The sequence below is a fragment of the Galeopterus variegatus genome, unplaced genomic scaffold (assembly GCF_000696425.1).
Source record: "Galeopterus variegatus unplaced genomic scaffold, G_variegatus-3.0.2 Scaffold3151, whole genome shotgun sequence".
In the NCBI taxonomy this organism is placed as follows: Eukaryota; Metazoa; Chordata; class Mammalia; order Dermoptera; family Cynocephalidae; genus Galeopterus; species Galeopterus variegatus.
In genome coordinates this window covers 53,752-66,330 of record NW_007729262.1, presented here as the reverse complement: position 1 = coordinate 66,330, position 12,579 = coordinate 53,752, and the positions used below count along the sequence as shown (strand labels likewise).

At 38.8% G+C, this 12,579-nt stretch overlaps 1 protein-coding gene across 2 annotated transcripts in view; it reads left to right on the top strand.

Annotated features, from left to right (window-relative positions):
* PPP2R3A (protein phosphatase 2, regulatory subunit B'', alpha) overlaps positions 1-12,579 on the top strand; it is a 113,171-nt gene that overhangs the window by 68,802 nt on the left and 31,790 nt on the right. For both annotated transcript variants that reach the window (XM_008584106.1, XM_008584105.1), the window contains 3 exons: positions 6,135-6,310; positions 6,861-6,979; positions 8,528-8,634. In XM_008584106.1, the coding sequence (XP_008582328.1) occupies positions 6,135-6,310; positions 6,861-6,979; positions 8,528-8,634 (402 nt within the window). The remainder of the gene's footprint in view (positions 1-6,134; positions 6,311-6,860; positions 6,980-8,527; positions 8,635-12,579) is intronic.

The window sequence follows — 12,579 nt, the reverse complement described above, 5'->3', positions numbered from 1 at the left end:
TGCCGGTCCCGGTCCGGTACAGGCGCGACACTGAGGGTTGCGATCCGTTGCCGGACACGAACAAAGACAAAAAAAGGAAAAAAAAAAAATACACAGTAAAAGAAAATAAAGGATTAAAATGTTAGAAAATATTCAAATGATATAAAAGAAAAGAGTAAAGGAACAGTTTTTTGTTACATTTTAAATGGTTTTAGGAGTATTCAATCAGTTTCCCCATGAATTTAATGCAGGAATAAAATTTGTTCTCTTTTTTGTGGACAGGCTCTTGCAAACCCTCTTTTTTTTTTTTAAGTTTATTTTTTTACATTCTAAGTTGTAGAGCAGTTGGGGGGGAAGGGAAGAGGGGAGGGGGAAAGAAATAGGATGAGAGAAGGACGGAGAAGGAGGGGCATGGTTGAGGCCTGTGGTATCCCCCTCATTCCTTCAGGGGAGACCAGGGGGCTTCCAGTGGTGGCTTGGTCATTGCTGGACTGAGTGCAGATGTCAGGGGGTATGGCCAAAGCCTTTGGCCCCCCACCGCCCCAGCTTGGGATCCCAGGACACTTCCTGAGGTGGCTCGGTGGTTGTCACTGAGCTGGTTGCAGGTGTCGGGGGGCATGGCTGAGGCCCCTGGCCCTCCCCTCTCCCTGGCTTGGGAGCCCAGGGGGCTTCTGGTCGTTCTAGACTTTATGGGTAGGGTATTCTTTGGTCATGTGAGACCTTTACTAGTTAATATCAAACTTTGTCTCTGGTCTGTGGGTATTTTGTTTTTTCTTTCAGTTCTATGTTGGATTATTCACTGTTCCTACCACTGAAACTCTGCGCTGTAACTAATTCGTTGTCCTTTGCTTACTTCTAAAATGGGGGAACTTCCTGTGGGGACCAGTACTTGATCTCTGTGGTTGAGCTAAATTGCTACTTTGCTGCTCATTCCTTGGGGAAGGCTTTTTGTGCAGCTCAGGTTTTAATTCCAGGTAGCATGAGATCCAGTACATCCATGTTGTGTAGAAACTCTGGTCTGGACCTGAGTCTTTTCAGCAAACTGCTCCCCCTGCAGTTCTATATTCCTGACCAGTCTACACTGAGTGGGCATGTGCTGATTGGACGGCAGATCAGCTGTCCTTGCTGTACCCCAGTGTTCCCCTGGTGGGCCTGTCTCCCCCACTGCCCACACTCCAAACACTTCCCATGGGGTGAGCTGTGCATCAGTCCCTTGTGATGACTTGCTGGCCTCTGAGTGGCTCCTTTTTTTTAGTTGGTTGTGCTTCCTTACTACCGTTTGGGTCCATGGGAACCCTGTTTGTGGGCCTGCTGGCCTGTGGGCCACCAAGGCCCTCTTTTCCCCTGCCACCTCCAAGCAACTTCATATGAAGGGCACAGCTCTGGCTTGTGCAAGCTCCTGCTCCTGTGCTCACCAGCTCCAGCCTTGAAGTGGGGCTCAAAATGGTGGAAGTTATCCTTTCTTTCTCTCATTGTGGCTTCTACTGCCTTCATGAACTCCATAGGTCTCTCCTTCTCTTCCCCTGAGCTCTAGAAGCCCCAGCTTGACTATCATTCCTTTTTAGTAGTTGTAAATTTGTTGATTTGTGGGAGAGAGTGATGCTGGGGACCGTCTATTCTGCCATCTTGACTGGAAATCGCAAACCCTTTTTTAGTATGTCCTTTAATCCTGCTCTCCTGATTTTTATCACATTCTGCTTCTGCCTTAGTCATCTAAGTGTCATCTCCAACAACTATCCCATTCACCTTTGTTATGCCTGGAGGCACTAGTTCCATGCCTTAGAAAGTAGTAGGTGCTAAAATATGCATACTGAATATACAACAGAAAGTATATTTAAATAGTTACTCCCTAAGCAATAATGGAGTTTCCTATAACTTTCTTCTTGGGTAGCTTATAGAAGTTTATTATCAGGTATAAGAAATCACTGGTCCAGAACTTAATTTCATCCAGTCTAAGAAAACCAAGGGCAAGAAGTAATCTTGCTTATATCTACAACTGTACAAATACAATTTGTTGTTAATATTATTATGCTTTGAAAAACTAAAAATTTATGGAAAATATAGTGAGAATTTAACACTGGTTCTCTCTGGGAAGTTCTTCTATGTGCTTTTTTGTTTTCCAATTTTCCTGTACTGAATAGTCATTACTTTTAGGCTCTGAGAAGATAAGTTACCTTTGGCAAGAAAAAAAAAAAAAATAGAAAATCTCATTTGAAGAAACTTTAGAGAGTATCAGTACTTCCAATAAGAAAATTCCCTCTAAACATAGCCTACATGTGTTTAACCATCCATCCAGCCCCTTCTAAATTTTCAGGGTCAAATAACTATCCACCAAGGCAGCCTGTTTCATTTTTCTAGGTCTACATCTAAAAACATCTTCTCTCTTTTGTATAATACTTATGCTCTCTGATACTCACAGTATCACATCTGATTTATCTACCACATCTTTCAGATATTTAAAGGCTGCTATATCATGTGCCTTTGTCAAATATTCAGGCAATATATCTCCTTGCATTCTAGCTTTCTTTTTCTCTTATGGACTATTACAAGAACTAAGTATAGCTTTACTTATTGTGTAGACTCTTTCATCTGAGTTCTTAATTGAAAATGCAAGTGACTAAAGTACTTCAATTTACATTTCTCAGCAAAATAAGTTGCCTTTCACTTCAGTCCTTTTAGGTCTTTGTCAAAATACTTTCTTCCTTTTGATTTTGATTCTCTTAAGATAAGTAATTAGGAATCTCAAGACACCAAGAAATTCAAGGGACCAGTCAAAGGACATTCTCCTGCTCCTTTTGAAACCATTAATACTGAAAAAGAAAAAAAGACGCAATGGTATAACACTTTTATTGTAGCCCTCTGCTTATTAAGATCTATGTCTTCAAGGTTTTTCCCATAATCAGGACTTGTTTCAAAGTGGAGCAGTATTCTGCCCCTTTTATAACTCGAGAGTAGATATGATATGACTGGACCTCACCATGGCCAAACTATTACCTCATGTTTACTGAATCCAATGAATGTCCCCTCTGTTCTTTAGTGGTAAAATTAAACATCAAGATGGTACAATTTTTAAAATATATTTCTCAAAAGAACTTTGCAAGTACAGTATTATATGTTCAGTTTGTTGCAATATGAAAAATTTATCTTTCTCAGAAAAGGTACACAAAGATCTTAGTGTAACTTACTTGAAAACAGTTAATAGTCACAACTTAGTTATTTTCACCTTTCGATCCACAAGAGATTTTTATTTCATTTATTTATTTATTTTTGTTGGCTGGCTGGTGCAAGGATTGAACCCTGGACCTTGATGTTATCAGCACCACACTTTAACCGACTGAGCTAACCGGCCAGCCCCAAAAGAGATTTTTAAAAACCATTAAATGTATAGTGGTTCTTAATATGGTTTCAGGCCTACCTGAGTGGAATTTGACGAAGGATCTCCTAGAACCTTCTCTTGAGAAGTTTTACTTTGCTATGAATTAGTGGCTTTTTAGAAAAATATTGTTCCCCCAATTAATATTGTTTGCTTCAAATCCTGTGATTAATTGATGACATAGCTATAGATGCTACTCTAAGTGACAGTGCTATATGATATAGCGGCCATAATAAAGAGTGAACAGACTTCTGAGTGAAGTTAGTAACTTAACCACATGTAAGACTTTTTGTCTTTCTTGAAACCCCACTAAAGTGCCAGTAAAGAGATTTTTTTAAAGGAATAAACCTACAATAAAAAAGGAAATAGGAGATGAGATAATAAAATAAAGGTGTAGAAACTAGAAAGCAGATAAACTTAGCAGTCTGCCTGAATCCTAAGCCAGTAGAGGTAAAAACCAAGAATCAATCTGATATGTCCAGCAAAACCTCCAAACATTCAGGACTTGGGGGTACCAAGAACCTTGGAAGTCGGGGTGTGGTAAAGGTGAAGCTAAAGGCAGGGAGTTTACAGAACGTTTGTTTAAAAAAAAGTTTCATATCCTCTACTCTTCCAGATCATACACTCTACCCTGGTGTAAAACTAGGACTTTATTCCTTAGAGAGTATAAAACAGAATCTCTCTGGACTGGGGAGCATTGGCACAGTTGAAGGTGTGGATGCCATATTGAAAACAGATTGAATGAGTACACATATACTGAATGCACAGTCTTCGTTCCTCACTGAACTGACAGAATGCTGTCGATCTGCCCAGAACCTCCGAGCAAGAGACTAAAACATGCTTTTCTGAGGAATTTGACTAGCCCAAGAATAAAGTCCTGAAGATTTGACATTGGGTCATCCCCAAGGAAAGAGCCCAGCCAAATCATTTTATAGTAAATCCCAGAGTCAACAAACCCATAGGTTAGAACTTCCAACCAGCTTTTTAGCACCTACAAATATGAGCAGAGAACAAAGGATCACTAGATACCTGAGTAAAACCTCTTACATAAAAGATAGAGACCAAACAAATGGGGGGCGGGGAGGGGGGGAAGGTAACTTAGATGAAACAGAGGCTTTCAGAGAAAAGAAAAGTTTAACAACAACAAAAAAGACAGTGATTAATATCCTCAGAGAGATGAGAAGAAATTACATTCACAGAACATGAACAGAATGGTACTTTTTATAAAAGGAACATTTGGGGAATCAAAAAAACTCGGGGAAGTAAAAACTATGAGAGCAGAAATAAAAAACACTGTTTAGAAGATAAGTAAACCTTCTAGAAAAAACAATAAAAAAAGATGACACAATAGAAAAAGAGATATGATATGAAAATCAGAGAAGCGGGCCAAAAAGTCCAACATAACTGGAAATTGAAATATGATGTAAGCCACATATGTAATTTTAAAATTTAGCCACAATGAAAAAGTAAAAAGAAATAGGTAAAATTAATTTTAATTATATATCTTTCTATTTACCCCAGTATACCCAAAATGTTACCATTGCAACATGTAATTAATGTAAAATATTGATAAGACATTTTACTTTCTTTTTTTCATACTGTCTTCAAAATCTGTGGTTTATTTGCACTTAGAACACATCTCAAGTTAGACTAGCCACATTTCAGATGCTCTGTAGACTTCAAAGAGAAAAAAACAAGTTACAGTCAAAGAATCAGATATCAGCATGACTTTAGACTTCTCAGCAATACTGGATAGATAGATAGATAGATAGGAGACAATGGATCAATGCCTTTAAAAATCTGAGGAAAAGGCACCACCAATTTTTAATTCTATAACTAGCCAACATACCGGCCAAGAGGATAGAAAAAAGGCACTTTCAAATGTCCAAGATCTCACAAGATGTACCTGCTGTGCTCCCATTTTTTAAGAAGCTGCTGGAGACCATGCTACCCCAAACAAGGTAGTAAACAAAGAATGAGGAACATGTGAGATACAAGAAACAAGAGAAATGCGAAAGGGATCCCTGGATGAAACTGTGAACCTGGGCCTAGAGACCAAGTAGTTCAGATTGGAGAAGGTCAGAAGGACCCAAGGAAGACATCATCAAGAAAATGCAATTGATAGAATACCTGATGGGACTGAGTATGGGGTTAGACAACTGGCAGAGATTTGGGGGTTGAATTAATAACAAGGACACAGAAAACTAAGCAAATAAGACATAAAAGAAAAATGTAAAGTTTTAAACTCTGAATGTTGAGCGATTTAACTGTATTAAGAAAACAGGAAGGGCATGTAGGTAAAGTGGAGGGAAGTGGTAAAAGAGCTAAAAACTCATCTTTGATGGTGTGAAATTAATACACATTTCTTAAAACAAATATAATAAAGGAGTAATATAGGCATGTTCTCTGAAAATACGAAGGTAGAAAACAAAAGAATTGGGTGTTGAAAGTGGTTGGTTGTGGGATGGGAAAATAAAAGAAAGAAGGAGTCTGCTATTTTTTCTAATAAACTTTGTAAAACTATGTCTAAGTCTAGAGTATATGTATGTATAACTTTATTTTAAAAAAAACGTGGGCAATAGTAAATCTAGGTGAATAGAGGACATTTACCCCGCCCATGCTAAGAGTCTGCTATTTTTTCTAATAAACTTTGTAAAACTATGTCTAAGTCTAGAGTATATGTATGTATAACTTTATTTAAAAAAAAACGTGGGCAATAGTAAATCTAGGTGAATAGAGGACATTTACCCCGCCCATGCTAATGAGTGTCCTCATCTCTTAGCATTGAGTATTGGTTCCGCTGCATGGATGTGGATGGAGATGGCGTACTCTCCATGTACGAGCTGGAGTACTTCTATGAGGAGCAGTGTGATCGGATGGAAGCCATGGGCATTGAGCCCTTGCCATTCCATGATTTGCTATGTCAGATGCTTGACCTGGTGAAGCCAGCCAGCGACGGTGAGAACAAGTAAAGGACCATACGTGCTGTTCCCCTGTGTGACAGAGTGAGGCACATGATCCTAGATTATCCAAAATTACTTAACTTTACAGAGTCTTCCATACAGGCTTCCCAAGTACTAAAGTGCTTAAAGTTTCTCCTTGACTATTAGTGTAGAACCAGTAACTGATGGCAAATCCACTGTTTAAGAAATAGGATTTTTCTAGAGACAGGAAGCAGATTAGTGGTTGCCATGGGCTTGGGGGGTGAGGGGAGATGGGGAGGGACTGCTTCGTGGGTACAGAGTTTCCTTTTGGTGTGGTGATAATGTTATGGAACTAGATTGTAGTAATGGTAGTACAACATTGTGAGTGAATTAAAAGCCACTGAAATTGTACACTTTAAAATGGTTATAATGGTGAATTTTATGTTACCTTCATTAAAAAAAAAAAGTGGGAGTTTTATAATAAAATAAACATGTACATGTACTTTTAGACTTCAGTGAAAATTTTTTTCTCTTACCAAAACAGGTCTTGATAAAATTTACCAGGTTTATTTGTTTTTATGTAGGCAAAATAACTCTGCGAGATCTGAAGAGGTGCAGAATGGCTCACATCTTCTATGACACTTTCTTTAATCTGGAGAAATACTTAGACCATGAACAGAGAGATCCCTTTGCAGTCCAGAAGGTAGTTTTGAAAAAAATTTGTTACTAACTTTTAAAAATATATAGCAGGCACATCTGTGTTAGAAAATAAAATGATTGAACTGTACCACTAATTTGTGGGATCCTGTGGTGAATAGCTTTCTCCATCACAGTGAAAACTAGAACCTCTTCATGATAGACAACCTTCAGATAATTTAACACTTTTTTCAAGTGTTGATGATTGCTGTGCATAGCTATCAGTTTTGAATGCCATTCTTTATCTGAATAGAGATGAGTACCCTTCCCCATACACAAAAACCTGTGGACCTTCAAAAAATCTTGGACATATGATCCTTGTTCAAAAACAGAACAGAATATCACTACTTGCTCCTATTATTCCCTGGTTTCAGAAGTAAGAATTATGTTAATAAAAAGGACTATTTCAGTTGAGTGGCAGTACAACTACAGGAAGATCTGCAGTCTTTTATCCTCCACATGTTGCACAACTGTTTGACCTAAATAGTAGTAAGAATAAAAAGATCGCCTTCTAAAAACAAATACTCAGTGGCTGATCTTGGGGCATATCAAGGCACATTATCATGGGTTCAGTTATATTTCATTGAACTTAACATGCACCATTATTTTATGTACCTCTAAACAAAAAATAAAATAAAACAAAACATTGTCAATTATAAGTCTAAGATGCATGGCAGTTTCAGAAATGTTAAAAAGGTGGAGCGGGTCTTAAAATGGATTAATATAGTAGTTTACACATTGTGTGGTCAGTAGTTAGGTACTTAAATTTTTCTAGGCATAACTGACCCCTGTTAATCGGGCAATACTAATTTTCAGCTTGGAAATACATTATACCCAGAACATATAATCTAAGACACTGCTCATATTGTAGAAAGGAAAGAAAACATATGGCCTTTTCCCACTTGATTTCTTTTATTTGTGTTAGAATTTTTACTTTTAAATTTTTGCTTTTAAATTTTACTTTTTTTATAAGAGGTGGTAAGTACCAATATTTGTTCTGATCTACAAAGAGCATTATTAGTCAGAAAGTGCTCAATAAATTCCAGCCACTGTGTTGAAGAAATACTGAATGTATAGAGATGACAAAGACACAAGAGCAAAAGATGGCAACAAAAGCATCTACAGTAGAGAGAAGGAATTGATGTGGAAGAGAAGGCCTTTTTCCAGAAAGATTTCACAGACACGAACTGGCTTTTAAAGAAATAAGTAAAAATTTGCCAGAGGAAGGAGTGGTACATATGTACAGATCACAAGGCACTCCAGATAGCTAGTGTGCTAAGTGCCAGGGGAGGGAGAACTGGAGAAAGGCCTCTGATTACAAAGCTAAAGAATCTAAACTTAAAAAATCTACTTTCTAAACAGTTACTTATAATTTTGTGATTTGAGGTATGGAAAATTACCTTAGGAGTCTTACCATAACACTTCTTTCAACATGTTGAAATGAAATGTTTTTCAGGTAGGTTTTTTCAGTGATACATAACACTTGTGATGACCTATCTCCAATTCTTTGGCTTTGATTATTTTTGTTTCCTGTGGCTGTGCTCTTTCCAATCAGGATATTGAAAACGATGGGCCTGAGCCATCCGACTGGGACCGGTTTGCTGCTGAGGAGTACGAGACTCTTGTCGCAGAGGAATCTGCCCAAGCGCAGTTCCAAGAAGGGTGAGTGAGTTTCACTGTGTCTTGTAGAAATTTTTAATGGAGGCATCAAGAATATTAAACCACCTTTAAAAAATCCTTTTCTATTTCTTACATTTTTGGTGGGTTTTTTTGTTTGTTTTTAAAGATGACTAGTAAAGGGATTCTAACCCTTGACTTGGTATTGTCAGCTCTATGCTCTCCCAAGTGAGCTAACCAGCCATCCCTATATAGGGATCCGAACCCATGGCTTTGGTGTTATCAGCACCACACTCTCCCAAGTGAGCCACAGGCCGGCCCTTTTTTTACATTTTTGAATAGCATAAAAACATGACATTTAAACAACTTTACCTATATGAATATTTTTCCCAGCAGTCTTCTCTTCCCTTCTTCACTAATTTCCTGATAAAGTCTTCTCATGTCCCATTTCCTTTAATGGAGTTGCACATTTCACTGGAAATCAAGATCACTGCACAGTCCTACTATTTTTAGTGACGTGAGTAAATCCTGTAGACAAAGGAGAAGGCTAATTGAACTAAAGCTCCTTTAAATAATAAAGATGATCATGTTTAACACAAGTTTTTATCATACATGGTTTGGGGCATAATTCCAGAAGGGAACCATGTTAAAAAATTAAATTATCCAAGAATTTCACTGGAACACTTCAGCAAATTTATAATTTGGCTTTTCCATCATCTTCTACTGACTTCTGTAGCAGTTCCTCTAATTCTTCCTTAAAGAATTTCATAAAGCCTCTATAAAACCTTATTAGTGTAATGTGTTTTTTAAACAGGCAACACATTCATACACTATTGTATTCAAAGAAACAAAACAATAAATGACAATGTTTTCTACTACTCATTTCTCCTCCCTAGAAGCAGGCAGTGCTATCATCTCTTGTGTACCCTTCCAGAGACTATCTGCCTATATATACAGGCATACCTCATTGATGTTGCAGGTTTGGCTCTAGACCACTGCAATAAAGTCACACAAATTTTTGGTTTTCCAATGCATATAAAAGTTATGTTTACAATATACTGTAGTCTATTAGGTGTACAATAGCATTATGTCTCAAAAAAAAGTACATAACTTAATTAAAAATACTTTATTGCTACAAAATGCTAATTATCATCTGAGCCTTCAGCAAGTCTTAATCTTTTTGCCGGTGGAGGAAGAGTCTTGCCTCAGTGTTGATGGCTGCTGACTGATCAGGGCGGTGGTTGCTGAAGGATGGAGTGGTTGTGGCAGTTTCTTAAAACAACTGTATTAGTCTGTTTCTGTTGCTTATAACATAAATATCTAAAACTGGGTAATTTGTAAGAAAGTGAAATTTCTTGCTTACAGTTTCAGAGGCTGGGAAGTCCAAAGTTCAAGGAACACCTCTAGTGAGGGTCTTCTTTGGTGGGGGCTTTACAGCAACGCAGGGGTCTCACATGGCAGAAAATGGTGGATCAGAGAGAGAGAGCCCTTCATGCCCTTTCCTTTTAAAGCCCTCAGAACCACACCCATGGCCACCATTAAACCATCAACTTAATCACCTCTTCAAGGCCCTGCCTTTCAATTATCATACTAGGATTTCCCATCCTCAACAGTAATAGCCGGGATTAAGCTTCAGTGAGTTTTTCAATCCACTGCAACAACAGTGAAGTTTACATACCAACTGACTCTTCCTTTCAGGAAAGATTTCTCTGTGGCATGTGATGCTGTTTAATAACATTTTACCCACAGTAGAACTTCTTCAAAACTGGAGTCAGCTGTGTTGTAACACCAAGGTCAAGAGTTTGGATCCTTATACTGGCCAGTCACCAAAAAAAGAAGAAAGGGGGGCTGGCCAGTTAGCTCAATTGGCTGGCGTGTGATGCTGATATCACCAAGGTCCAGGGTTCAATCCTTATACAAGCCAACTACCAAAAAAAAAAAAAAATTGGAGTCAGTCCTTCTCAAACCCTGCCACTGCTTTATCAACTAAGTTTATGTAAAATTTTAAGTCCTTTATTGTCAGCTCAACAGTGTTCACCGCATCTTCACCGAGAGTAGATTCCACTTTGAGAAACCACTGTTTTTGCTCATCCATAAGAAGCAACTCCTCCTCTATTAAAGTTTTATAATGAGGTTGCAGCAATTCAGTCCCATCTTCAGGCTCTACTTCTAATTATCTTGCTGTTTATACCACATCTGCAGTTACTTCCTCCACTGAAGTCTTGAACTCCTCAAAGTCATCCATGAAGGTTGGAATCAGCTTCTTAACAAACACATTAATGTTGATTTTCTGACCCCCTCCCATAAATTATGAATGTTCTTAAGCATGGTAAATCTTTTCCAGAAGGTTTTCAATTCACTTCACCCAGATTCATCAGAGGCATCACTGTCTATGGCAGCTATAGCCTTTTGAAATGTATTTCTTAAATAATAAGACTTGGAAGTTGAAATGATTCTTTGATCCATGGGCTGCAAAATGGATGTTGTGTTAACAGGTGTGAAAACAACATGAATCTCCTTGTACATCTCCATGAGATCTCTTGGGTGACTACGTACATTGTCAATGAGCAGTAATATTTTGAAAGGAATCTTTTTTTCTGAGCAGTAGATCTCAACAGTGGGCTTAAAATATTCAGTAAACCATGCTGCAAACAGATGTGCCATCATCATCCAGGCTTTGTTGTTGCCATTTCCATAGCAAAGGCAGAGTAGATTTAGCATAATTCAAAAAAACCATCAGATTTTCAGAATGGTAAGTGAGCATGGCTTCAGCTTAGAGTCACCAGGTGCATTGGCCTCTAACAAGGGAGTGAGCCTGTCCTTTGAAACTGGACATTGACTTCTCTTTAGCTCTGAAAATCCTAGACAGCATCTTCCAATATAAATTGTTTCATCCATATTGGAAATCTTTTGTTTAATGTAGCCCCTTCATCAGCTATCTCACCTAGGTCTTCTGGATCACTTGCTGCTTCACCTTGCACTTTTATGTTATGGAGACGGCTTCTTTCCTTAAACCTCATGAACCAACCTCTGCTAGCTTCACACTCTTCCTCTTCAGCTTCCTCCCGTCTCTCAGACTTCATAGAATTGAAGAGTTAGAGAGGCTGGCCAGTTGGCGCAGTTGGTTAGAGCACAGTGTTGATATCACCAAGGACAAGGGTTTAAATCCCCTTATAAGCCAGCTGCCAAAAAAAAAAAAGGTCCTGTCTCTGGCTTAGGCTTTGGCTTCAGGGAATCTTGTGGTTGGTTTGATCTTCTATCCAGACCACTAAAACTTTTTCCATATCAGCAATAAGGCTGTTTTGCTTTCTTACCATTTTTATGTTCACTGGAGTAGCACTTTTAATTTCCTTTGAGCACTTTTCCTTTGCATTCCTAACCTGGCTAACTATTTGGCACAAAAGGTCTAGCTTTCAGTCTGTATTGGCTTTCAACATGTGTTCTTCAGTAAGCTTTATCACTTCTAGCTTTTGATTTAAAGTGACAGACATGCAACTCTTCCCTTCACTTGAACACTTTGTAGGCCTTTGTAGGGTTATTAATTGGCCTAATTTCAATATTACTGTGTCGTAGGGAATAGGAAGGCCCGAGGAGAGAGAGGAACAGTCAGAACACACACAGCATTATCAATGAAGTTCACCACCGTATATGGGCACAGGTCATGGTGCCCCAAAATAACAGCAGTGGTTAACATCAATGATCACTGGTGAGAGATCACCATAACAGATATAATAATAATGAAAAAGGTTTTTTTTTTGGTTTTTTTTTGTCTTTTTTCGTGACCGGCAACGGATCGCAACCCTCAGTGTCACACCCGTACCGGACTGGGACCGGCAACGGGATCGCAACCCTTGGCGCTGCACCCGCACCTCGCTCAGCCAGTGAGCGGGAACCGGTCTACATGTGGGATCCGAACCCTCGGCGGGAGCGCCACCGCACTTCCCAAGCGGCGCACTGTAGCAGTGCGCCACCGGGCTGGCCCCATGAAAA